At 42.6% G+C, this 25,632-nt stretch overlaps 1 protein-coding gene across 2 annotated transcripts in view; it reads left to right on the top strand.

Moving 5' to 3' along the window:
- Positions 1 to 1,623: 1,623 nt before the first annotated feature.
- LOC137424879 (uncharacterized) overlaps positions 1,624 to 25,632 on the top strand; it is a 180,225-nt gene continuing 156,216 nt past the window's right edge. For both annotated transcript variants that reach the window (XM_078776063.1, XM_078776064.1), the window contains exon 1: positions 1,624 to 1,943. In XM_078776063.1, coding sequence (XP_078632189.1) covers positions 1,843 to 1,943 — 101 coding nt within the window. In that variant the 5' untranslated portion in view covers positions 1,624 to 1,842. The remainder of the gene's footprint in view (positions 1,944 to 25,632) is intronic.

A 25,632-nucleotide genomic window follows, 5' to 3' on the forward strand; every position in this document is an offset into this window, starting at 1 on the left:
AGGGCCACGCCCGGCGAGCTGTCCCGGAGCGACTGACGACAAAGCGCGTTTGGCGCGCGGACTTCTTCTCTTCTTCTCCCCATGTGCGTGAGTGGGCCCTGTGTTTGGGGATAAGTTAAGATTGATTAAGCTTCTGCTCTGTGTCCCCTTTCCTTCTGCGAATCATTGTACGTAAATAATAAATTGTGTTATTCCTCTTATTTGACCGTTCCCGTCCCTTCCATTGATTGGCCTCGCATGGTACGACTAGAACCGCTCGAATCGGGTTCCATAAAAGTAACGGCAAGTCACATGATATGCATACCGCTCGTGCGTACTCGATTAAGCGTGGCTTGTGCGAGGTTCGGTCCCCTCTTTCGTGGCAGCGTGGGTTAAAGGTACGTGCAGCGTCGACCCGATACCACCCGACCCGATACGCTTGCTCCGGAAGTGGCGATTCGGCCTCGTGGGCATGAAGACCCAAGGGGAAAAAGGGGTATTAATCCCCCCTTTGTAACGTGAACGGGCTTCGGGAGATCCGCAACAATATATATATATATAATTTTTTGTTTGTTTGTTTATATACATATATACACACCTTGGTTTTAGACGTCAAGTTTACGTGTTTCTTAATTCCCTCGTGATAGTGATTTGGAAGTCTGGGACAACCGAGATCACAGCTTACGCAGCAACCAAGATCTGACTGAAGGAGTTCTCTGAAAAGTTATATTTTACGAACGTACAAAGTTTGCGTCACAAAAGGAACAAATGCATTAAGTCAATCAATGGATGTATACAATTGAAAAAAAAGTTGGCTTTTCTCACACCGTTTGTCTTTTTCTTTCCTTGATCCTTCTGCTCACCCTTGGATGTGGATTTTTGGATAGATCTTCCTTTGCGATAGTAATATAATTTGTTGTTTTTTGATATCTTGTGGGTTTCACTATTTCATGTACTAACAGATGGTGGGCAAGCTGTCTGTAAGGCAATTGGATATTAAATTTCATTAATTCGGATGAAAATTTATGAGAATAATAGTTTGGAATAAATTACATTTTACTATAATTCACCAAATGTCTGTCTGTCTGTCTGTTCCCAGGTACCGCAAAAACGGCTGAATCGATCGCAACGAAATTTTGGGTGGGTAATCCTGGTACCCTCTGGAGTAAAATTCGTGAAGTGAAGTTCGTGAAGGAAATATTAATTTTCCAATTTTTTTTCCAATTTTTCCAATTTCCAATTTTTCCAAACACAATGGAATAATATTTACCGATATGAACAGTGATGTGGCTTTTATTGAAATTCTACAAATACTGTTTAGATTTTGATGATTTGCGTGTGATATGATTTAACGGATGTTTATATGAATCGTTTAAAATAAAAAAGCCTTCAATTTCTGATATTTTGCCTTTTCATTTTGGCCTCCCAATTGAAGCCCCGCCCGTGGGGGCGGGTACCGTTGCTAGTTCTTTAAATTCGATATATCGCCGAAAATGGTGGATTCCGTAAATAAAATGAACCGTCTGGAGTGTTTCATGACGTCAGTACCGCGTGTGCGAAACGACGCACACAAAAGGTCATTTGGGAGGCTTTCGGTGAAAAAGAATGAAATAGAAGGCGCCCCCGCGCGGACTCTTCCCCCTCCCTGCGGTCAGGCTCCCTGCCGGTCCCGGCCCACACTCGGCTTCGTTCCCTTTAAAAGGAACCTGAACCGCGCTCAACGCGAGCCGAGTCCACGGCCCTGTCCGCCGCCTCGGCGTCTTCGCCTCGCAGAACCACGGACTTAGAACGGCCATAACGTGGGTTCGCTCGGTGTCGGATCGGGCGAAATTAACCGTCTGTTCGGCCTCGCCTGACCGCGACATGGCGGGCGCAGGTCCCCTGTACTGCTTATGTCGCCTCCCGTACGACGTGACTCGCTTCATGATCGAATGCGACGTCTGCAACGACTGGTTCCATGGCAGGTGCGGTCAACGGGCTTTGGGGACTATCCGTGTTGGTGTGTGGAGGTGTGTGCGTGTAGATGTAGCGGCTCCAGTGCTTGACTGGCCGCGGTGTTTTCCCTTTTCTCCGTTCACCCATCTTCCCGTGGCTTTCCGTCTGTGTCTGTCTCGTCTGTGTCTGTCTGTGTGCGTCTTTCTTTCTCTCTTCGTTGTTGTGAGGCAGTTTGTCGAGCCCGTGCCGACTTGCTCCTCTTTCTGTTAAGACACTTCAAAACAAAGGCGGCGTTGGACAGGGGGGCGACGGGAAGCCATCCCTTCCTCATTTTTGTCCCGTCCCGCCCGCTTGCCACGCTTCGCTTGGACATGCGCTTCAGTTTGTTCTTATCGTTCGTGTACAAGTTTCAGTGATCGTATTGTCTGGCCGTGAGGTGCACGGTGCATCGCAAAACTCCCTGTTCGCGCCCCTCTTCCTCACGCGTGACCATGTTTAAATGTCCCATGGCGGCTTCATTCCGTCATCGCTGACGCTGAGGAACAGCACGCTTCCTACTCTTTACTCCTGTTACGATGTGTTTCTTCCATCGTGCCTACATTTACATTATGTTTTGCGATTGTTGTACTTTGTAGACTGTTCGCAGAAAGGTTAAAAGGAATAATGTGTATATATTTTAATAATTTTAATTCGTGGAACAGACAAATCGAGGAAGTGAACTTTTCCTATACACCGCTGCAAATGCTGCCACGACCTACAACATCTCGCTGATATAAATAGCAGGAAAAAAAGTGTTACGTGTTGTGTACGTACTGGGGCGATGTTATTGTTGCCTGTTGGGGAAACTTTTGCTATATTATTATTATTACTCCCGCCAGGGAGTAATGCATTCAATCGTGTCCGTGTATGCGTGTGTGTTTGTGTGTTTGTGAACAAGATATCTGGAAAGGTTCTGAACGGATTTGGATGAAAGTTGGTGGGATGATTGCCCTTGGGATAAGGAAGAATTGATTAGTTTTTGGTGAAGCTCAGGACATTATTGCGGATCCAGGAATTTTTTGAAGGATTGTTTACCATTGGAAGATAGGGCTCATTTTTTTAAAACATTATCTTCTATATATTCTATATTTAACATTGTGATATGAAAATAGTTTTCATATTTGTTGTAAATGTAGTTTAAACTCGTGGTTATGCATTAGAGCAGTGTATTTTGTTAGCAGCGTTGTCTTCAAGGTTCTTTTTTTTTTTCTAATAAAGACATATTCTGTCATTTTAAAACGACCAAAGTGTGTATTAGGTTTCCCCGTTTCATAAAATGTATCGTTTGATACGTATAATGCTTGAAAACTTTTTTTTTTTTTTTTTTTAACCTCAGAAGAGATATCAACATTTACCTCAGCGAATGTCAATCGCCGTGTCGTATTTGATGAACTTATAAAGACTTAGGTGACTTATAAGTGTGACCAGCATGTGCACGGGATTCTTCCCAGAAGAATGAGTGGTCGCATTAGCTTGTACGACTTAAAATGAGCGAGTTTTGTTTTCACGTTTGGGCCAGTTTTACATGTTGTATCCCTAAGGAATGAAACGAACGTTTTACCTGGCTTACAATTTTATTTGAAGTCACACATGCCTCAAAAATACACTCACCTATATGGAATTGAACGCTGAATCCGAAAATGTAAGTGAAATTGCCTTGGTTTTTTTAAACATTATCTTCTATATATTCTAAATATATATCTGTGCAGTGTCTCTTGTGTTGTCTTGTCTTGTGTTGTCACTGAACTACTCCCTCAAACTTTTGTGAAATCGTACTATTCCAACTTGACCCACGGCGGGAGTATGCGCGCTACTGAGTGGTGTTCTAGTTATATGTATATTTTTCATCCTTACACCTAAGATCCATCCTTATATACCATACCTAAGATGAATTTGGTTCCTAAGCTGGTAAACTTGGGTTTTTTCAACAAAAGTAGAACTACATTAATTTATATCAGAAACAGTAATTTTTTTCAACAAAAGTAGAACTACATTAATTTATATCAGAAACAGTAATTTTTTTCAACAAAAGTATAACTATATTCATTTATATCAGAAACAGTAAGGTCCTTTTGAAATATTGCACAAGTGGTAATTGAGATGGTTGAAGTGGTAGCGCACTCAGTGTTGAGCTGTCTGTTGCATTACTAGACCGAAGTACTCCATTATTGTACTTTCTTTAGGTATTTGGCTGGCTTTCCATTGGTGCAAGCACTCTATTTTGGATGGTAATTATCCCACTGTACTTTTTTTATTTTTTTATTTTTTACAAGAGTATCCCTTTTGGTCAATACCGAGGCAAAATTCCGACTTTGTTGCATCTTTTAAGGGACCAGTGCATCGGTGTCTTTGCTGTACCCCAGCATTGCTGCAATCAACGGACTAAGTTCATTGTTAAATGTCGGTCAGACGTGCATTCGCTAAATAAAGGAATCAGTGTTTCCCATCTTCATCGTTAGTCATCTCCCCTCTTCGTGTGATGCTCAATGAGGTTGTGGATTTGGTTTTGTGAAATCTCTTACTTCACCGCAGATTTACTTGGTTGGACTCGGACCTGTCCATTGGTGGTTTTGGTGACTCATGGACCGGATTGCCATTGACTAATGTTTCAACCAAATTCCCTTAAATTCCAACAAGGCAGATTGACACCTACAAAGCTTGCGTCACTCCAAGTACACAAAGCACGCAAATACATTGCACAACAACTTTCTTTGGACAACACTAAATGCACGGTTGGTGGAAAACCGACAAACAGGCCAAATTTGAGCTCCACAAGCATCATTATCAAACCAGTCTATTTCAGTCCACTGCAGAATGATAGCCTCCCTTGACTTGTCGAGGAGCTCTTTTAGCACACTTGCCATGCTTACCAGGTGTGGGTTGTCGAGATAGTCAGAGCTGTAATTTGGAATGCGTCCAGAGTGATGGTGATAACTCGCGCAAGACAATGTGAGATATTTAACGTTCACCGACTAAGACGAGCCTATGGAGCCCCAGCTCATTGTCAATCCGATGGACCTTTGTGAAGTGATGGAGTGCTCTTTGTGATGGAATGCCCTGCCTGCGAATCACCGATCAAACGGTTTGAGTTCGAATCCTAGACTAGACTAGACAGCTCAAATGTAAGCTACCTCTGCACAACCTTGTTGGGCCTTATGACCAAGCATCTTGCTATAATGGCAAAAAGTTTTTTGAATTGAGTTTCAATCAGAAGTTTTGTGTAACTCACAATTGTGATTGAAAGCAGCCAATTTTTTTAAAAACCACTTGTTTACATTGTCTGAATTGACTCTACCAACTGTACAGTTTTGGCCTCTTCTAGTAGGTATGAAATGGATCTAGGAGCAATACAAGTAAAACTAGAATGGCACTCGGTAGAGCGCATACCTCCGCCAGGCTGAACAGTTTGTTTTGTATCCAACTGATAGGCCGGCTTTGGATTCGGACCTGAACCAAAATTGAATCAGCTTGTTCTTGTTACTTAACCAACTCGTCCACCAAGTTTAGTCATATCTCGTCCATAACTTTTTTCAATATCATGTTAAACTGTATAATATAGTTTTTTGCCCGATCTCTCAATGGTGAAGGATCACTTAGAAATTAAATAATTCTCATATTGAAATCTATATTCAGACCTTCACCAAAATCGAATCGATTTGTCCTTGTCACACACCCAACTGGTCCACCAAGTTTCATCCAAATCCGTCCATAACTTTTTGAGATATGGTGCTATGCATTGATCTTAGCCCGATCACGCAATGGTGAAGAATCACTTTAAAAAATTATACTAGCTGGATCCTAATCCAGACCTTCACCAAAATCAAATAATTTCATCCTTGTCACACACCCAGCCAGTCCACCAAGTTTTGTCCAAATCCGTTCACAACTTCACAACTTTTTGAGATATCTTGTTCACAGACAAACAGACAAACAAGAAGACGTCATGCGTAGCACGATATACAAAATCCGCCCTCCCCCACCCTCCCCCCTCAAAAGTTTTCCATTGATACAGCAAAAATGTTAGCTCTTTCACGAGCCTCGATTCAGTATACAAAAAAAATAAAAAATAAAAAAATTGTCCATTTCATGGAGATTAAAATTTACAATCTTGATCAAAGCTCGGGTCAACAGGATGAAAAGTGACGATTTTTCAGATGAAAAATGAGGATTTTAGAAATTTGGCCTATGTTGACCTTTTGGCCTATGTTGACCTTTCGGCCTATGTTCACCTAAAATATAATTTGTGGTTGAATTCAGTGACCAGATATGCAAGTCCTCTTCAAATTTCAAGTCAATCAGATGAAAATTGAGGATTTTAGAAATGTGGCGCATGTTGACCTTTTGGCCTATGATGACCTCAAATATACTTGGTGGTTGAATTCAGTTACCAGATATGCAAGTCCTCTTCAAATTTCAAGTCAATTGGATGAAAAATGAGGATTTTAGAAATTTGGCCTATGTTGACCTTTTGGCCTATGTTGACCTTTTGGCATATGTTGACCTCAAGAATACTTGGTGGTTGAATTCAGTGACCAGATATGCAAGTCGTCTTCAAATTTCAAGTCAATTGGATGAAAATTGAGGATTTTAGAAATTTGGCCTATGTTGACCATTTTGCCAATGTTGACTTCAAAAATACTTGGTGGTTGAATTCAGTGACCAGTTATGCAAGTGGTCTTCAAATTTCAAGTCATTTGGATGAAAATTGAGGATTTTAGAAATTTGGCCTATGTTGACCTTTTGGCCTATGTTGACCTTTTGGCCTATGTTCACCTAAAATATAATTTGTGGTTGAATTCAGTGACCAGATATGCAAGTCCTCTTCAAATTTCAAGTCAATTGGATGAAAATTGAGGATTTTAGAAATTTGGCCTATGTTGACCTTTTGGCCTATTGACCTCAAGAATACTTGGTGGTTGAATTCAGTGACCAGATATGCAAGTTATCTTCAAATTTCAAGTCAATTGGATGAAAATTGAGGATTTTAGAAATTTGGCCTATGTTGACCTTTTGGCCTATGTTGACCTTTTGGCCTATGTTCACCTAAAATATAATTTGTGGTTGAATTCAGTGACCAGATATGCAAGTCCTTTTCAAATTTCAAGTCAATTGGATGAGAATTGAGAATTTTAGAAATTTGGCCTATGTTGACCTTTTGGCCTATGTTGACCTTTTGACCTATTGACCCCAAAACAATAAGCTTATTGCTTTTGACCAACTCTACCACTTGGTGAAGTTTCGTGAAGATCGGTTGAAAATTGTGACCTGTAGGCCGGTGACAAACAAACAAACAGACAAACAAACAGACAGACAAACAGACAGACAGAACCACAAACACAACCGACCAATATACTTGAAAAATCTTCGATTTTGCAAGTAACAAATAAACAAACTAGAACGGCACTCAGTAGAGAGCATACCTCCGCCTAGTTGGCCATAGCACTCAATGGTGAAGAATCACTTAAAAAATTCTACCAGCTGGATCCGGATCCGGCTTTTCACCAAAATTGAATCGACTCTTACTTGTCACACACACATGTCCAACAAGTTTTGTCCAAATCCATCCATAACTTTTTGATATATCCTGCTATGTATCGTTTTTGTCCCTATCTCCAAATGGTGAAGAATCACTTTAAAAAATTCTACTAGCCGGATCCGAATCCGGATCTTCACTAAAATTTAATCATTTCGTCCTTGTCACATGCACTACATCTCTGCCAAATTTCGTCTGAATCCGTCCACAAATTTTTGAAAAGTATTGTTCACAAACAAACAAGCAAACAAACAAATAGACAAATGGACAGACAGGGGTGAAAACATAACCTCCATCCACCTTTGGTGGCGGAGGTAATAAAAAAGTTGAGGAGAGCGAGAAGTCGAGAGAGTGGGAAGGTGCACCTAACACAGCACCCTGTGGAACACTTGTAGAGTACATGTACGTTAGTTTGCTGTTGCATGCATTGGTTTGTAGGGGTTTTACTTGTTTATTATTATTATTATTATTACTAGGGCATTGCCCGTACTATATCTATATCTAAAATTATATCCCCCCCCTCTATTTACATGAAATGGTTTGGTCCAAAGCGAACGGCTTGCGAGTGGTGACAATCCCCCCCCTCTATTTACATGCAATGGTTTGGTCCAAAGCGAACGGCTTCCGGAGTTTGGTAAAGAAATCGCCATCGCGTGCACAAACGCGCAGGAAAGCGAATGAATCGCAAATTCGTTTTTATTAGTTTTAAAACATAGTTTAACGCCAACATAGTTTGCAAACGTGAAATAAATGAATACGCTCTCAAATGTGCCATCCGAGGCAGAGTGTGTCCGCCACGTTCGGCACACGCGATAGTTCGCTGCTCTCTGATTGGTTGAATCGTTTTTTGGACATTGCTCGGTAAGTAATTGTCCGATTAATATGAAACCTTGAAAAGGCACATCCTCGGGTCCCCAGCAATATACCTGGCAAGTTAAAAGTATATCGGACCCGTGGTTGTCGAGAAACAGCGGTCACAGACAAACAAACGTACAAACAGAGATTACTGGAATTATAGATAGATTATTTATTTTTTTCTAAGACCTAGGTAGGTCCCAATGCGATGAACCTTGGATCCCAATGTGCAGCCAATTAATTGTTGCAAAAATAGCCTTCTACGTTGTTCTTGTACCCATTACACACTTGCTTCAGTGTTCTTTTCATTTTCATGGGGAGGTGTGTGTGTGTGTGTGTGTGTGTGTGTGTGTGTGTGTGTGTGTGTGTGTGTGTGTGTGTGTGTGTGTGTGTGTGTGTGTGTGTGTGTGTTTGTGTGTGTGTGTACGCGCGTGCCTTTTGCAGCGAGGCCGAGCTGCTATGTTATGCTCGTTTTAGTTGTCTCACCAGCCAGGCAGAGGTTTTATTTTGTTGCATTTGCTGAATAGTATACTTTTTAATTATGACCGTTGAATTTGTGGTGCATTGTCATCTTTTTCAGCATTGGAGGGTATTGCAACATAGGGGCAATACCCCTGGTGCTCACCTGATCGAATAAACAGTATACTACACTGACTAAAGGTATTTTAAACCAATTTCAATGGTTGCTAGAAGACAGGGCAGCATTTAGAATCATACTAACATAATCATAAGACTTTAAACAAACAAACAAAAAAGGAACCCCAGCTCCTTCCCACCCCGTGTACCTCCTCAGACCCCAATTTTTCCAATGCCTTGAGCAAACATTGGTACATCATGGATAATGAAGGTTGTGGTGAAGTTTCATCAAAATTGTGTATGTAGGTTTTGAAAAAAAAATACCTATTTTGGGGGGCAAGCCCCCCCCCCCCCCCCCCCATAGACCACCTTCGACCCTAATTTTTTTTTTTTAATGCCAAGAACAAACTTTGGTACAACACGGGTGATTAAGGTTGTGGTCAAGTTTAATCTGAATTGCATGTGTAGTTTCTGAGAAGAAAGCAAATACCTATTTTGGGGGCCCCCCCCCCCCCTCCACCCCCTGTAGATCCCAAAAGGGGCAGATTTTCTATAATGCCGTGAACAAACTTTGGTACATCATGGGTGATGAAGGTTGTGGTAAAGTTTCATTGAAATAGTGAGTGTAGTTTCAAAGGAAAAAGCAAATTCCTATTTTGGGGGGGGGGGGGGGCAAACCTCGATCCACTTTGACCCCTGGTAGACCCCCTTAGATTTAATAAACTATTTTTTTTAATGCCATCAACAAACTTTAGTCACAACACAACAAATATCATTTGTGTGAAATTTGGTCGCAATCCCATCAGCGGTTTCGGAGAAGAAGTTCCGAGTGTTTACGGACGGACTGACGGACTGACGGACTGATGGACGGACTCATATCGCATAAACTTTGTTCCAGGTGAGCTAAAAAAAAATTGTAGCCTATTATAGCCCCATTTTTGTGACTTAAAACGTTATTTTCTCACCAGAGAGGGGTTTAGTGCAAGAATAAAATTGACACATAATTGTGTCTGAGAGTTCGTCACCCATCAGTGTAGAATGATCTAAAGATTCAAAATGGTAGCTGTGTCATTGTCATCTCTGCATTGTCAAAGGTAGATGGAGGTTGTTTTCACGTCTGTCTGTCTCTGTCTGAGCATGATATGTCCAAAAATTATGGATGGATTCTGAATAAATTTGGTGGACAGGTTGGGTGTGTGACTAGGACGAATTGATTAGATTTTGGTGAAGATTTGAATATGGATCCGGATACGATAATTTTTAAGTGATTCTTCACCATTGAGAGATAGGACTAAAAACGATATATTGCATGATATCCCAAAAAGGTATGGACAGATTCAGTCGAAACTTCGTAGATGAGTTGGGTAGGTGACAAGAACAAGCTGATTTAGATTTTGCTTCCGGTCCAGATCCAGACCCCCGGCCTATTGGTGGATACAACACATAAACTGTTCCTGACACAATATTCCTGACAGCCTCATTATCGGACTTTCCTTCTCTCTCTCTCTCTCTCGCTCTCTCTGGTTGAGGCCAACATGCTTATCTGGTCTACCATCTCCTTCAATACTGTCATGTCAGAGATCTGGCTAATGCAGACCCTGTGCTTGGAGGTCTACGGCCTCAGCTAATGACGAAACGATTTACGAATTCACACTGTGTTCAACAGATTGTAATAACTTGTACTGTGTTCAGTTAAGCACTTACTTTCTCACAAATATCATTCAACTAAAACCGAGACTGTCGGAGTGTCGGATGCTCACGCGGGAAGGCAGAAGATGGGAAAATATTTCTTACAAATAATGATTTATTTAAAATGAATGCAGGGGATAAGGAAAGACAAAGCACTCTATGTAAATGGGAACAGATCTCGCGGTCGACTGACACAAATAGGGCAGAACAGGGCACGTAAACTTGTATACACAAGTGGAACATAACCCTGTTAATGGTGCCGGAAAACCGGAATTACACCACCTCCTTTTTGGTCTTGCACCCTCTGCCCTCTCTTGGCTCTGCCCCACCCAGGTTTCTGCAGGATGCACGCAGTCTGACAGTAACCCTCTTCTTGCTAAACTTCAAAATCCAGGCTCACTGCTCACCTCCTCACATATGTTCCTCTTTTCTCTCACCTGTGGAACCAACCTCCCCAGCCTGTTCAGTCTCATTCTTCCCTCCAGGACTTCAAGACAGCTGTTCACCTATACCTTAGGTCACCCCCCATCCATACTCATGGTCTCTTGTACCCCAAATGTCCCCATTCTCAAACACTCCCTTTTTCCCAGGTTATTGTGATTTTCCCACTGCCCCCTTTCTCACTCACCGCTTTTCGTTTGTTAGTAGTCTGTTGGTTTGTTCCTTTTCTGTTTCACCCCTTTCCCTTATTCTTCTTCTGTTTCATTCAGTTTGTGTGCAGCTTGTTCACCCCATGTCATTCTTCCCCTCCCCTCAATCTCAATCTCACTCTCACTTGTGCTCTGATGTTTGTACTTCCCCCTTTCCATTTTGTTCCCTTCCATTCTGCTCCATCTCTTCCACGAGTCTCGGTCATGAAAACAAACAAAAAAAACTGGAAATAATGGGGCAGGTGGGGATTTGAGCAAGCACCATGCAGGTGTCTATCGCACAGGATGCTGACAAGGAGATGACAATGAGGAGATGCCTTTGTAGTTTCTCAAACCATCCGTGTCGGTGACCAACCAAAGGGAGATCTGATATGTGATCTCGAACCATTCTGTTCACCTTTGTCCCGTCTCTCATGGTGAATGTGTGGACATGGCTTTTCCCCCCCTATGGACCCACATTCCAGGACGTATCCTGCAATTGGCAATCGGTCACTCACTGCTAGTGGGTGGCTCCTCATTTTGGGGCATTCTGCCCCTCTCCAAGGTTCCACAACTCCCTCCTCTGTCCTGCCTATAGTCCTTGGCCAAACAGACTGTGATGTTTCCATTTAAAGTGTGGTGTGCTTTCCATGTGCCTTTATGCTCATAAGTCCTTCACCTGGCCTCACCTGGACAGAAGATCTTATGCAGTACTCCTTAGTCCTTACCCTATTTGTCTCTAAGATTACAATCACTGCCTTCATTGGTGCACACATTAGATACCACTAGCTTCTGACAGATCCCTAATACAGGTGTCTCTAACCTACTCGAGCACATGGACCAAGCTATTCTTCGCATATTCTAACTAGGGATCCTCCCCTCACTTTTTCCATGTAAGAATACTCTCGAATGCTTATTTGGCCCCAAAGCTTTATCTTATTTCGCCAACTCTTCAAGAAGTACACCAACTAAACAAATAATGCGAGCAGAAGAGATACCAGGCTTAACGTCCAACTGGGGGTTGAAACAACCTGTGGTGCAACACCCTGCCTGTGAAGCACCTGTCGTACAGTTTAGTCAGGTTGGGAAATGAACGCAGACGAGACAGTACAGAGGTAGTACACTTACCTTTAAGCTATCTTCACACATGCACACCTTACTTGGGGTACATAATTAGATATTGAGAAATAAAAGACAAATTTGCAGTTTCTTGGACTATTATGAGAATCTCCTTCGAATCCCTCTTGAATGACTCTCCAAACTCGAAGTCAATCCTCCATATCTAAATCTCTACCTTGTTGCTTGTTGGCAGTCTATGATACGACAACCAATACTCACTAACCAATCCTCCAACAATTTCCACAACAAAATACAGTGCAAAAATTCACCATTTCAACTCATATTTTCACAAAATACAACGATGTAGTCCATATGTAGTTTTGCTTTATTTGCTTGTACTCCAAGTACTCCGGATGTACTCCGGATCGCAAATGTGATGTCGCATGCACACCTATTGAAGGGGGAGCGACGAAACGTTATCAAAACAACATCATTGGTTCACGAGTTATCAAACAGAGTGACCATATTCGTCATGGGTGTGTGTCTGTCTGTCTGTGTGTTTGCCTTGTCTGTCTGTCTGTCCACAACATAACTACCCGATTATATCATCCGGTCTTGATGAAACTTTGGTGGGAGGTTGATATCATGATCTAGTTGTTTCCTGCCTAGAGTGGGCGTAGCCATGCCCAAAAAAAAGATGTCTTTTTAGGGGGTAATCGAGTTCAAGCTACATCTTCTCCGAGGGAGTTGGTGGAATCTGACAGGGGTTTCGGTATATGGTTAGGCCAATGTCATGTGTCTAGCCCCACGGAGCTCGATTTTTCATTTTCGCCCCAAGGTCAAGGTCACAAGGTCACGAAATTTAGAAAAGTCGATTTTTGATGGTTTTATTACATTGTTCGCTTCCTGATACGGTGAAATGTCGTACATGATCTTATATTATCACATACATCATGCAATACAAGTTTTCCAACAAATTTCAGAATCTTCGACTTTTGACCTTTGAAGGTCACAAAGGTCAAATTTTCAAAGTTGTCGGAATCAAACCGAATATTCGGTATTGTATAGGTAGCTAACCTCATAACTGATTATACATTATTTTCTATCTCATTTCAAGGTCAGTAACCTTCGTTTTGACATTTCCACGCCAGCAACACACACAATTACGTACAGCTGGCTCTTAAAGGCCTGCGCACGCAGCGCATTGGGGCCCTTTGGAAATAGGCATGTACACCGCATATCGGGGGCCGACACCTGCCACGTGGGTCCCCGACCCCCCAGTCCGGGCCTGTTTCGGTTATAGTCCATCCTTTGTCATTGAATACCGCTTGCTCGTGAACCATCGTCGTCTCCTGACTTGTTTAAAAAAAAAATCATTATTCACTAGTTGTTCATTATTAGGATTTTCACTTACCTTCCCATTGAGGATCATGGCTTCACTAGCTTTTTAGAAGTGGGGCTCGAATTCTAAACAGAGTTTGGAGGTTGAGGCTGCGCTATATCGCCAACAAGATGGCCGAAATAACTGCGTGGCATGCAATGTGTTGTCATGTTCGCAGAATTCACAGGCAGTCGGTTGCATTTTCCTGTTTATCATTGCCAAAGTTTTCAAATAGTATTTTATCCCTTCACGACACTGACAAATATTTTTCTGCATATTGATAGAGAAAAACAGGATTTGATCGATCAGGGTCGGGAGTCGCACATAAGTCCATTAAGAGCCGCATGCAGTTGCAGATCCCCGCATGAGACCAAGGTGTGGTGCTCAATCTTTTTTTTTTTGTGGTAAATGGGTTGTGTAATGTGTGGTGTGAGGAATCTAATCCGGAATGTGAAGGTGGCCAACCGGATGCCTTCTGCATTGATCCAAAGATTCACATCTTTTTCCACCTGGTCGCGATGAAAGGCCAGATGGTCTGACTGTTTACTTTAGCTGCTCTGCCTGCTAAAGGCTTTTTAATTGGACAGATTTGCTGTTTTGGGTAATTCTGAATGCAGATCCATTCAAGCTGAATCTGTATGCACATTTATTGCTCACCAGCAGATAACTCCGCTACACCGGGCTGTTGTAAGGGAATTTGTTCCCAATAGAGTGTGGAATATTTCGGGTGTTTGTGAGGAATGTCCTTTGACAACACAATAGTCACTATTACCTACTGTTAAGACCGCTAAGGTTTATCGCTGAAGGAAATTGAAGAAGAGGTAATTATACATTGGACGGAATTGACTCAATAGTTTGTGGTTATATTATTTTGTACTTCCTGTAGGTGTGCGAACCAGCGACTCAGCCTATGCCGCACCTATGCGTGCAACAATAATGCCCATTACTCGAAATTGTGTGAATATCAATATCTGTAGACCCAAGAGCTCCTAAATGAGGTATCGGCCAACATTATGCGTGCTATGGTTATGACGATTACCACATTGGCATGGATGCAGGTGGTTTGTCAGATTTCCTGATCATGACAGATGGATATTGGATATATCAAAGAAGAGTACTGATGGTGGCATGAGTCCTCTTTTGATAAGAGCACCTGTGTGTGTGTGTGTGTGTGCGTTATTTAATCAACTTTGTGGCTGTAAGGCCTGGACTTTCAGTTATGTTTCAAAGTATCTTTCCAAAATGCTACAGTGATAGGGCTTTTTCATGGCATTACTAAGGTGTCATATGACTTTAGAAAAACAATTTTTTTGTACTGACTCTTCTATTCCCCAGAAAATGACCAAAAAATTAAAGAGGAATCACTATCACCAAAATAGTTAGTTAAAGATGACATTAATGAGCCGTTATTCTTGATGCATGTTGAACTATAACGACACCCGGTAGAGCGCATACCTCCACCAGGCTGAACGGTCTATGTTTTGTATCTTACTGATAGGCCGGACCTGAACCAAAATCTAATCGGCTTGTTCTTCTCACCTAACCAACTCGTCCCCCAAGTTTAGTCATAACTCGTCCATAACGTTTTGAAATATCGTGTTATATATCTCTTTTCGCCCTATCTCTCAGTGGTGAAAAATCACTTAAAAATTTAAATAATTATCGTATCCGAATCCATATTCAAATCTTCACCAAAACCGAATCAACTTTTCCTTGTCACACACCCAACCTGTCCACCAAGTTTTGTCATAATCGATCCATAACTTTTTGAGATACCGTGCTATATATGCGTTTTGGCCCTATCTCCCAATGGTGAAGAATCACTTTTAAAATTCTCTGATCTGGATCCGGATTCAAATCTTCACCAAAAGCTAATAATTTCGTCCTTGTCACTTATGCTACCCTGCCGTAAAATTGTCGGAATCAGTCCACAACGTTTTGAGATATCCTGTTCACAGATAGACAGACAGACAGAGGGGTGAAAACATAACCTCCATCGACCATCGGTGGCGGAGGTAACTAGAACAGCACTCGGTAGAGCGCATTCCTCCACCACGCTGAACAGTTTGTTTTCTTTTCCACTGATGGGTCGGATCTAGATCCGGACCTGAACCAAAATCGAATCAACTCGTACTCGTCTCCGACCAAACACATCTATCTAGTTTCTTTATAACTTGTCCACATGACTTTTTGAGATCTACTGCTATATATCGTTTTTGGTCGCTTAAAAAATGTCTTCACCTTAAAAAATGGTGAAGAATCGCTTAAAAAAAAAAAATCTAGTATCCAGATCCGGATCTTCATCAAAGTCGAATTGGCTTGTTCTTGTCACCTACCCAACTCATCTATCTAGTTTTGTCATAACTCGTCCACAACTTTGAGATATCCTGCTATACTGTATATAGTTTTTCGCCCAATCTCTGAATGGTGAAGAATCACTTTTAAAAAATCTTTGATCCAGATCTGGATTTGGATCTTCACCAAAATCTAATCCATTTGTCATTGTCACACACCCAAACCTGTCCACGAAACTTCGTCCGAATCTGTAGATAACGTTTTGAGATATCGTGTTCACGATACCCCCGCTAATTTCACCCCAAATCCTACACTTTTTTGAAATACCAACTTCTGTCCTGGAAGTCCTTGGTCTCCTTGTGTTTTACACCTCTCCCCCCCCCCCCCCCCTTCCCACGCCTCCTCCCCCCAGGCCCTCTCCCTCCCGCGCTTCTCCCTGCTCTCAGGTGTTGTGTTTGTGTGCTTCCCCTCCTCTACCCATCTTGTCTTCCACTCCCTCTTTTTGTATGTTTTGTTTGTCTGGTTGATTTGTTTGTGAAATAAATGTTAGCTCTTTCACGAGCCTCGATTTAGTATACAAAAAAAACAAAACAGACAGACAGACAGACAGACAGACAGACAAACAGACGCAAAAACACAACCTCCCTCCACCTTCGGTGGTGGAAATAACAGGTATATGGCTCCTATATCCTAAGTCTGATGAGGAAAATGTTAACAGTTTTAGGTGTCTGGATTGAATTGTGTTGCCGACATCCACACAGTAGGAGTTATGTAGGTAGCTTGCTTACACTTGGTGGTAAGTAATGGACTGTGTTTCCATTCTGCTGTGTGCTGATTCTTTAAGATGTTCGTCTTAGCTGCAATCAATTCACACAGCATGTTCCTAGTCCCAGAGTAGCTGGCATACACTGATGGAGCAGCCAGGCCTTCTTTCACATTTTGCCCAGGATTTGTGTTGGGTAAGCAGCTTTGTCACTGAAGGCATTGCTGTGAGGGATCAGACAAATCAGCTCTGGCAGATGGATGAATTGTGACGGATTTGTTGCTGGATCCAGAATCAGTGCAATGTGGGTCCACTGTTCATCCATTCTGTCGTCCTGTAGCAACAGCTGGTATCCAATGAACTCCTTGTGAAGTTCATCGACGTCTGCAGCTGATACAACATCAAGAAACTGTTCACAAAGATCTCACTATCAGAGTATTTGGCTGTCAATAGATATTTAGGATTGATTTCTGCTGGAGCCTTAACAACTATGTCCATTAACAACTATGTCTTCTTTTCTTCTTGTTCAGTGCACAATTAATGTATAACTGCCTACATTCTGACATTCACTTCTTGTGTCGTGGAGTGTCGTGGAGTGCTGTATAGGCTCACCAAAATTCAGGGTGAGCGGATCCAGAGAATCATTCAAAGCCCTCACCAGTCACCTTCCCCATGCTCCTTGGTAACATCTTGGCACCTTGGTACCATCTTTACAAACAACAACAATTATATTTTACTGCATACCATGACAATGGCAAAAGAACGTTCTACTGGCTAAAACAACAATATCCTATGTGACTTTGACATGCTTGTGCCCTTACCACAACATAAGCTGAGTTGAAGTAGGACCATAAGGCACCAAAGTGGAGTACAATATAGTCATTTCTGTAATTTTCCTTAAACTCAACCATTTGGTGGAATCATGGTTTAAAAAAAAAAAAAAATGTATATATCGTTTTCTCACATCACCATGCATTCCCTCAAATGGCCTTTTCTCTTGACTGATTTATCAGTGATAGTAGATGTCCACAAGGAAATCTTCAACACTGAATGAAAATGCCTTGGAACCCTCGTCACTAAGCACGTCTCACAGTACACACGAGCAAACGACTGGGTACAGCAACGGCTGTTTCTGTTTCATTCTCGACAGTACAGTGATGTAAGGTGTAAGAGTGGTGTAAGAGTTATTCTTCCCAACCATGCTTGCTGCATTGTCTGATGCATTCTGATGCAGGTTGTCAAAAGTGGGGCGATTTTAAGCAGTGAAGCCACTTCAATATTTGGCTAAGTCCGTCTGTCAAAAATGACGAAGAACCTTTCTAATCCACCGTGTTTAATTATAAAGGGTAATTCCAATAGGTTTCCTTCATTTCTAGGCTTTGCCGATTTCATATTAAAAATGCCAAATTGAATCTGACTGATGACTTCAAGCATTGCCTCAGCAATTGACTTCTCAATTACTGGCACATCCAAACAAAAATGTCACGATTAACGCATTTTAGTTGTCGTGCCTAATCAGGATGCGAAGGTATTTGACATTTTCATCACTACCGGTGTCTGTAGCAATGTCGGAGTAATTGCTCCTTGCTGCATCTCGTACCTTTTGCGTTGCCTCGGGAGCAATGGCAAGATTTAGCATACGCGTTGTCTTTGTTCTTCCACACCAATAACCGCTGTAATGCTGTCTGGAAACGTCTTGAAAAACGGCAGAAGCGCTGTCTGCTGTTTGGAGCGATGCGTTCTTTGTGATTAATCAGCCGGTAAACAAAACCTCTGTATTGGTGACACCATTCGCCTTTGAAGCATTGCTGCCAGTTTGTATCCAGCTACTGATCGACAAGTTGTTGTTCACAAATTTGGCCTTTTCAGTGTTTGTCTTGACCACAGCGTTCTTTCGTTGCTTTAATTCCAACTCATTTCACTGAAATGTCTGTTACATTGAATGAATGAATGAATGATCGTTTTAAGGCCATTTTCCCCGCTAGAGCGGGGGTTAGCCTTGCGGGCCCCATGACAATCATGGTTCCCTGTTTGAGGCAATGTTTTTATGGCTGGATGCCCTTCCTGACGCCAACCCTTGGTCGCCTCTTATGATGCGCAGGGATACGGTGTACCTATTCTAAACCGGGGTACACACCATGATCATTCATCCCAGCAAGCTGGTACTCAATTTGCCGACCTCGGAAGGATGACAGGCTGAGTCAACCCCCCTGGTGTTAATTCAGCGATCGACCGGGATTCGAACCCAGGATCCTAGGATCCCAGGCCGCACCCTAACCGCTAAGCCAACACCAGGCTTGAAATGTCTGTTACATACTGCTATCCCAGGGTTGATGTATTGATAAATTAATATTGATTTGTCCACTCAAATAAAAAACTACAACTTTTTTTGGCTGTTTTCACCGCAGATGACGTCGGAACTTACGCTTGCGGCCACACATTGGTCAAGAACCAATTTTTACCGAGTGATCACGAAATACGAACGCTAGCGGGAATTTTAAGCTAAAAGCCAGCAGTCTAACTCTGGTCAAAATTATAATGAAAAAAAAAACTCAAAGTTTGTGCAATGTGGGTCCATTGTTCATCGAAACCCGGAGCTATATATCGTTTTTGGAGAATGACGGGAGACAGTTTCTCAAAAGCGGATTCTCTTTGTAGAATCTGGAATGTTGGCATGTATACATGCATCCAGCACACCACCCCATTTTTGAGCTGTGAGAATTGGGAATTTTATAAAGACTTCATTTTTCCATAAGGAAGGAAAAATGTGATTTGGAGCATTAACAAGCTGATCCACGCACAGGCTGTCATTGGCTCGTCATTTAATGAGGCAAAAGGGAGGCTGCGGGCAATAATAAAATACATTTTACAATAAAGTCAAAATCGAGGAAAGAACATCCCAAATTGGAAGTTGTGGGAATTAATTTGGTACAAGCCAAGAAATCTGAAACAATATTGTCAATAAATCTAGCCTTGTTACCTCTGCCACTGAAGGTGGATGGAGGTTATGTTTTCACCCCTATCTGTCTGCCTGTCTGCCTGTCTTTCTGTCTGTCTGTCTGTCTGTGAGCAGGATATCTCAAAAAGTTATGGATGTATTCAGATGAAACTTGGACATTTTGGATGTGTGGCAAGGACAAATTGATTCGATTTTGGTGAAGATCTGGATGTAGATGCGAGGGTTTTAAAATTTCACAAGTGATTCATCATCATTGACAGATGGGTCCAAAAACGATATAAAGCACAATATTTCAAAAAGTTGTGGATGGGTGATGACAAAACTTGGTGGATGAGTTGGGTAGGTGACGAGAACAAGCCGATTAGATTTTGGTTAAGGTCCGGATGCAGTTCCGGCCTATCAGTGGGATACACAGCGGAAACTGTCCAGCCTGCAGGAGGTGTGTGCTTTACCACGTGCCATTCTAGTTCCTCTTGTGCTGTCCTACCTCTGCCCTCTCCAAGCCACCCCAGACTGAAAGCATTGCTCGTGGAGACCTCGTATGCTCAACCTCCCAAAGTTCAGTCTGGTTGCATTCATTTGTTCCCATTTCCTCCTGGTTGTAGAATCTTCTCGCTGTGTCCGTTGTGTCGTCCCCATCACTTTGCTTTTTCAGATGCACTGCCTATCATTACCTCCTCCACTGAAGGTGGACAGTGGTTATGTTTTCACTCCTGTCTGTCTGTTTGTTTGTTTTTCTGTGAGCAGGATATCTCAAAACATTATGGACAGATTCAGACGAAACATGGTGGTCAGGTTGGGTGTGTGACTTGGACAAATTGATTTGATTTTGGGGAAGAGCTGTATCCAGATCTGGATACAATTTTTCAATTGATTTTCAGCATTGAAAAATAGGGCCATAAACAATATGTAGCACGATATTTCAAAACTTTGTGGATGGATTGTGACCAAACTTGGTGGAGGAGTTGGGTAGGTGACAAGAACAAGTCGATTAGGTTTTGGTTTTAAGGTCCGGATGAAGATCTGGCCTATCAGTGGGATATAAAAAACGTAAACTGTTCAGCCTTGCGGAGGTATGCGCTTTACCGAGTGCCATTCTAGTTACCTCCTGTGCTCGCCCATACATATCCATAGTCGTCTTCGACACCGTCTGATGATTATTTCTTTGGTTGTACTCCCCATTTGCAAGTTTAAGGTGGTGGAATGGAGTCCTCCCGGGACTTAAAGTATCCACCTCCATTTCGGTAAAGGATTTCGGTAAACTAATACTCCGCACAAAGTTCATCTCGTATATATTGATTTTGCGTTTGCACATCCGAGCACAATTGTTTATGGTTGTAATGGGTGCAAGTGTACATAAAGCAATGTCACATGTCCTTTAACTGGGTTTTTGATGTTTTGTTTGCTATTGGTTTCTCAATGAGATAGAGCTTCTTTTTTTTTTGAATACAAGATCGAGGCTCGTGAAAGAGCTAACATTAATCACACAAAAAGTCAAACCAACACATAAAACACAAAATAAGGGGAGCGGTAGACAAGATGGGGAGAGAGGGGGAAGGACACAAACACAACATTTGAGAACAGGGACATCAAGAGAAATGTGGGAGGGAGAGGGCTGGGGGGAGGTGGGAGAGGGATAAACCATATGAACACTGCAAGGACTTCCAGGAAAGAAGTTGGAATTTCAAAAAAGTGTATCTGGGGTGAATTAGCGGGGGTAGAAAAGATCAAGGTTTTGGATGGGGGAAGATGAGAGATGGTGGTGAACAGCTGTTTTAAAGACCTGGAGGGAGGAGTGAGATTAAAGGGAGTGGGGGAGTTTGTTCCAGAGGCAGGAGAAAAGGGGAATGAAAGAGTGAAGGTGAGCAGAGAGCCTAGATTTTGGCAGTTTAACCATAAGAGGGTTGCTGGCAGATCTTGTGCGACCTGTAGGAATATTTGGGGGGCAGAGCACAGAGAGAGCTGCGGGAGCAAGGCCGGAGAGGAGTCGGTAGAAGACGGAAAGACCACCAACCTGCCTGCGGTGAGTGAGTGAAAGGCCCTCGGAGTTAGCTTCATCGCAGGAGATTTCGATGATTCTGAAAGCTTTGGTTTCAACAGCGTGAAGCCGAGCCAGGTGTGAGGCAGGAGCACTGGCCCAGAGGGGGGGAACAGTATTCCATTGAGCTGCGGATGAAAGCCTTGTATGTGGTGAGGAGCTCAGGTGTCCCAAGGAAGGACTTCGCACGACGGAGCTGTCAATATTTCAGAATGAGGTAGAGCTGTCTGAATGAGATACTTTGGCAGAGTTAATGAGAGTAGAAATGATCACCTGCATTTATGGATGGGGGATGACCTGAGGATGAGATGAATAGCCATCTTGAAGACCTGAAGGGAAGAATGTGATTGTACATATTGAGGAAATTGGTTTGGGAGAAGGGAGAGTGGGATGAATGAATGCAGGCAGGAAAGAGAAAAGAGGAACAAATGAGTGGAGGTGACCAGTGATCCTGGATTTTGGACGTTTAGCTGTTTTTTGGGGGGAATTTCGTGATTTTGGGGGATTTTGAGAAGTGGGTTAATGGCAGAACCAAGTGTGCCTTGGAGCGGGGAGGGTGAGGTTGGGAGAAGGTGGGCAGAACACCGAAAAAGGCAGAGAGTGCATGTCCAGAAAGGCGATGATAGAAACAGAGGCCACGGACCTGTCTGTTATGTGGGAGTAACAACTCCAGAGATTTGGCTTCATCGTTGGAGATTCTAATGATTTTGAGGGTCCTGATCTCCATGGTAACAAGATGTGACATGTGAGGTAGGGATGTCAGTCCAAAGAGGAGGACAGTACTTCATCAAGCTGTGGACGAAGGCCTTGTACGTTGTTAAAATTTGGATTTGCCAAGCTTTACACGACGAAGGATACCCAGTCGGCAGCTAACTTTGGAGCCGACTAAGATAGGTGGTTTAATCAATAAGGTTTGTGGCTGATCGTGAGGCCTAAATTTTCAGTGACTGAAATTATTCGATCGATGTGTTAAGAAAGTTTTTGTTCATCAGACGCAGTGGTTATAGGGTTAGAGCGTCCGCTGCAAGTCTGGGAGGTCGGTGGTTCAAATCAGGGCAAAGTCATACCAAAGACTTTAAAAAGGTACATGCTACTTCCTTGCTTGATGCCCAGCGTTTAAAAGGATAGAGTACGGACAATCCCCATCGGTTGGCATCCATGTGGAGGAGGAAATGCCCCGCTAAGTGCGGTGAGAAAAGCATTGTTGTGACGTCACTGGTACCCAGAGTATTCTTGGAAGTGATGGTACTACCTCCAAGGTGTGTGTGTGTGTGTGTGTGTGTGTGTGTGTGTGTGTGTGTGTGTGTGTGTGTGTGTGTGTGTGTGTGTGTGTGTGTGTGCGTGCGTGCGCACCAGCCCCATTACGAGCCTTAGACCTTGTATAAAAGAGACAGAGTGTGAGATTTGTCGGGGTTGAAAAGCCTATTTCAAGTGTTCGACTAATTCTTACTTTTATCAGGGTTTCAGAGGGAAGAGTTTGCTATCGAAAGGATGAGGGATGTATCAGAAGAGAGAAGTCTTCAGTGAAAAGATGAGAAGGGGTTTTCTAGAGAATCATAAGGTTCTGAATATATCAAGACGAGCTTTCTGGTTTTTAGGGCTGGCAGGATGGCTTAAAGTTGCGCACACTCATCTCTAAGCTGTCTTGCCTGGGTTTGAGTCTTGGCTCAGCTCTAAACTGTCATCCTGGTGTTTCACAGGCGGGGCGGTTCATCAACGTGTGTACTGTCCCTCAGATGGACGTTAAGCGGGTGGCCTGTCTGCCGACATTAGTTGGTGGACATTGTTCCCACTGTGTCCTTCACAAAGCGTAGGTGAGCTATTGCCGGCACCATGGGCAAAAGTCCAAATTCCTGCCCTAACCTCACATTTCCCCTGTCCCAAGGGAACGAAGTACAAAAGGGGCAACCTCCAAAGGGGGTCGCTAGTCACTACATACCCTAGCCGGGCATGCGGATTAGTAGTAGTTTCTGGTCTTTGTCTGTGTTGTGTGAGCAGATGAATTGAGCAACTGTCTGATGTATACTCTTTGTTTTGATGAGGATGAACTCCAGGAATGCCTTGGTATTCTTTAAGAACCCCTTTCATAGCTGGAAGAAATGAACTTTGTTATTTTTTTTGTTTTGGAAACAGTATATTTCGAGAGTTTATTTATGTATACATCATTGAAAGTATATCCTGAAACATTACAGGCATAAAAACAAATACACCAGGTGCAGCCTCTAAATGCATAACAAAACACACATGAACACATAGTCACGCAGTCACACACGTGCAAACACACCCTGTCACCTGTTGAGGGATGAGTTAGGGCTGTGTGTTGAATTTAACCAACCATGCATACCGTTTAAAGTTACCTCATTCAGTCTTGAGAAAAATGACATGGGATTGGTGTTTTCAACTGTTGCTTTGCGTTTTGCTCTAAATAAACAGTGCTAGGAGCCACCATCTTTGTCTGAATCCTGAATCTCAGTTACTCTGCCCTCAGGGCATGACGAGGCATAAATATCTTTCAAAGTACTGCTAAATAGAAGGTTTTTAGGGGAAATAGGGGGAAGAAGTACCAAGAAGGTGATTTGTGTTCGACAGTGTTCAAGTATATAATTCAATTGAAATAAAGTACAGGTTTTAAAGGTTATACAGAAAAATCCCGGAAGTTCTCACCGTTAATGCACCATCGTTTACACCACCTCATTTAACATGTTAAATTAGTTATTCATGCTTGTTGTTTGTGTCCTTTAGGACATCTTTAAAAACAGTAAGTTTCCTGTTTGGAATGATTTTCAATTTTGTTTGATAGCCAGCAGACAGACAGACTAAAACACCACCTCGCTCCTTTGTGTGCATGCGCGATCGGATGAGATTCCGTACAATTTGCCAAATTCAGAGCCAAAGTACTACAAAACTGCAGGTTCATGCTTTCGTCCGATTCATGTTCTGATTCGCGTTTTACAATGTTCGAAGTATAAAACTCAATTGGAATTAAGTAATTCCTCGATCACAGACTGACGTCTGTAGACAGACAGACAGAGTGAACCAATTGCCTAACCCCGCACTTTGCTTCGCGCATGCGGGGTAATAAAATATTATTTATTTCACGATTATTAGAGATTCACGAATAACTCTTGATGTTATACAAGGTAATCTACTCTGTGTTTTAGGTAGAAAATAAATAATAAAAGAACAAGAAGCAGCCTGTGCAAATTCCAATCTTTCACTTTGTTTTGCCAAAACAAGGCCAATCTACATTCCATCCACAATTATGTGGAGTCGTTACCAAAATTTTCCCCACTGTTTGTGAAGGTGCCGGTATGCATTTATCCAATGGCTGTCTCCAACTTTGAAGAAGCATTTAGCTCCCGTTTATGCGAAGGATATCCCGATTTATGCTAACCCTGGTGTTGGGCTAGCGGCTAGGGTGTCAGCTTAGGATCCTAGGATCCTGGGTTCGAATCCCGGTCGATCGCTGAATTAACGCCAGGGGGGTTGACTCAGCCTGTCATCCTTCCGAGGTCGGCTAATTGAGGACCAGTTCACTGGTAATTCCCTGTTTGTCGTTAAAGGCGGCAAAAAGGGTTGGCGTCAGGAAGGGCATCCGGCCGTAAAACATTGCTTCAAAAAGGGGACCGAAAAACAACAACAACCACGGTTCCCGAAAAAGGCCAACCCCCGCTTGCGGGGAAAAATGGCCTCTAAAGGTGGTTTTTTATGCTAAGGAATATGCTACAGTTTATGCTCGACTAAATTGGACCTGAACTGTCTGCATGCAAAACCTCTGAATGTGTTCTTATTTTTTTAGTATCAATAATGTACAAGTTTAACTTTGTAATATACATTTGTTATGCTCAGCTTTTAGATGAAGTTGGCTTCGCAAACCATGTAAAATCATTACAATATATTGT

The sequence above is a fragment of the Myxine glutinosa genome, chromosome 4 (assembly GCF_964187855.1).
Source record: "Myxine glutinosa chromosome 4, kmMyxGlut1.1, whole genome shotgun sequence".
In the NCBI taxonomy this organism is placed as follows: Eukaryota; Metazoa; Chordata; class Myxini; order Myxiniformes; family Myxinidae; genus Myxine; species Myxine glutinosa.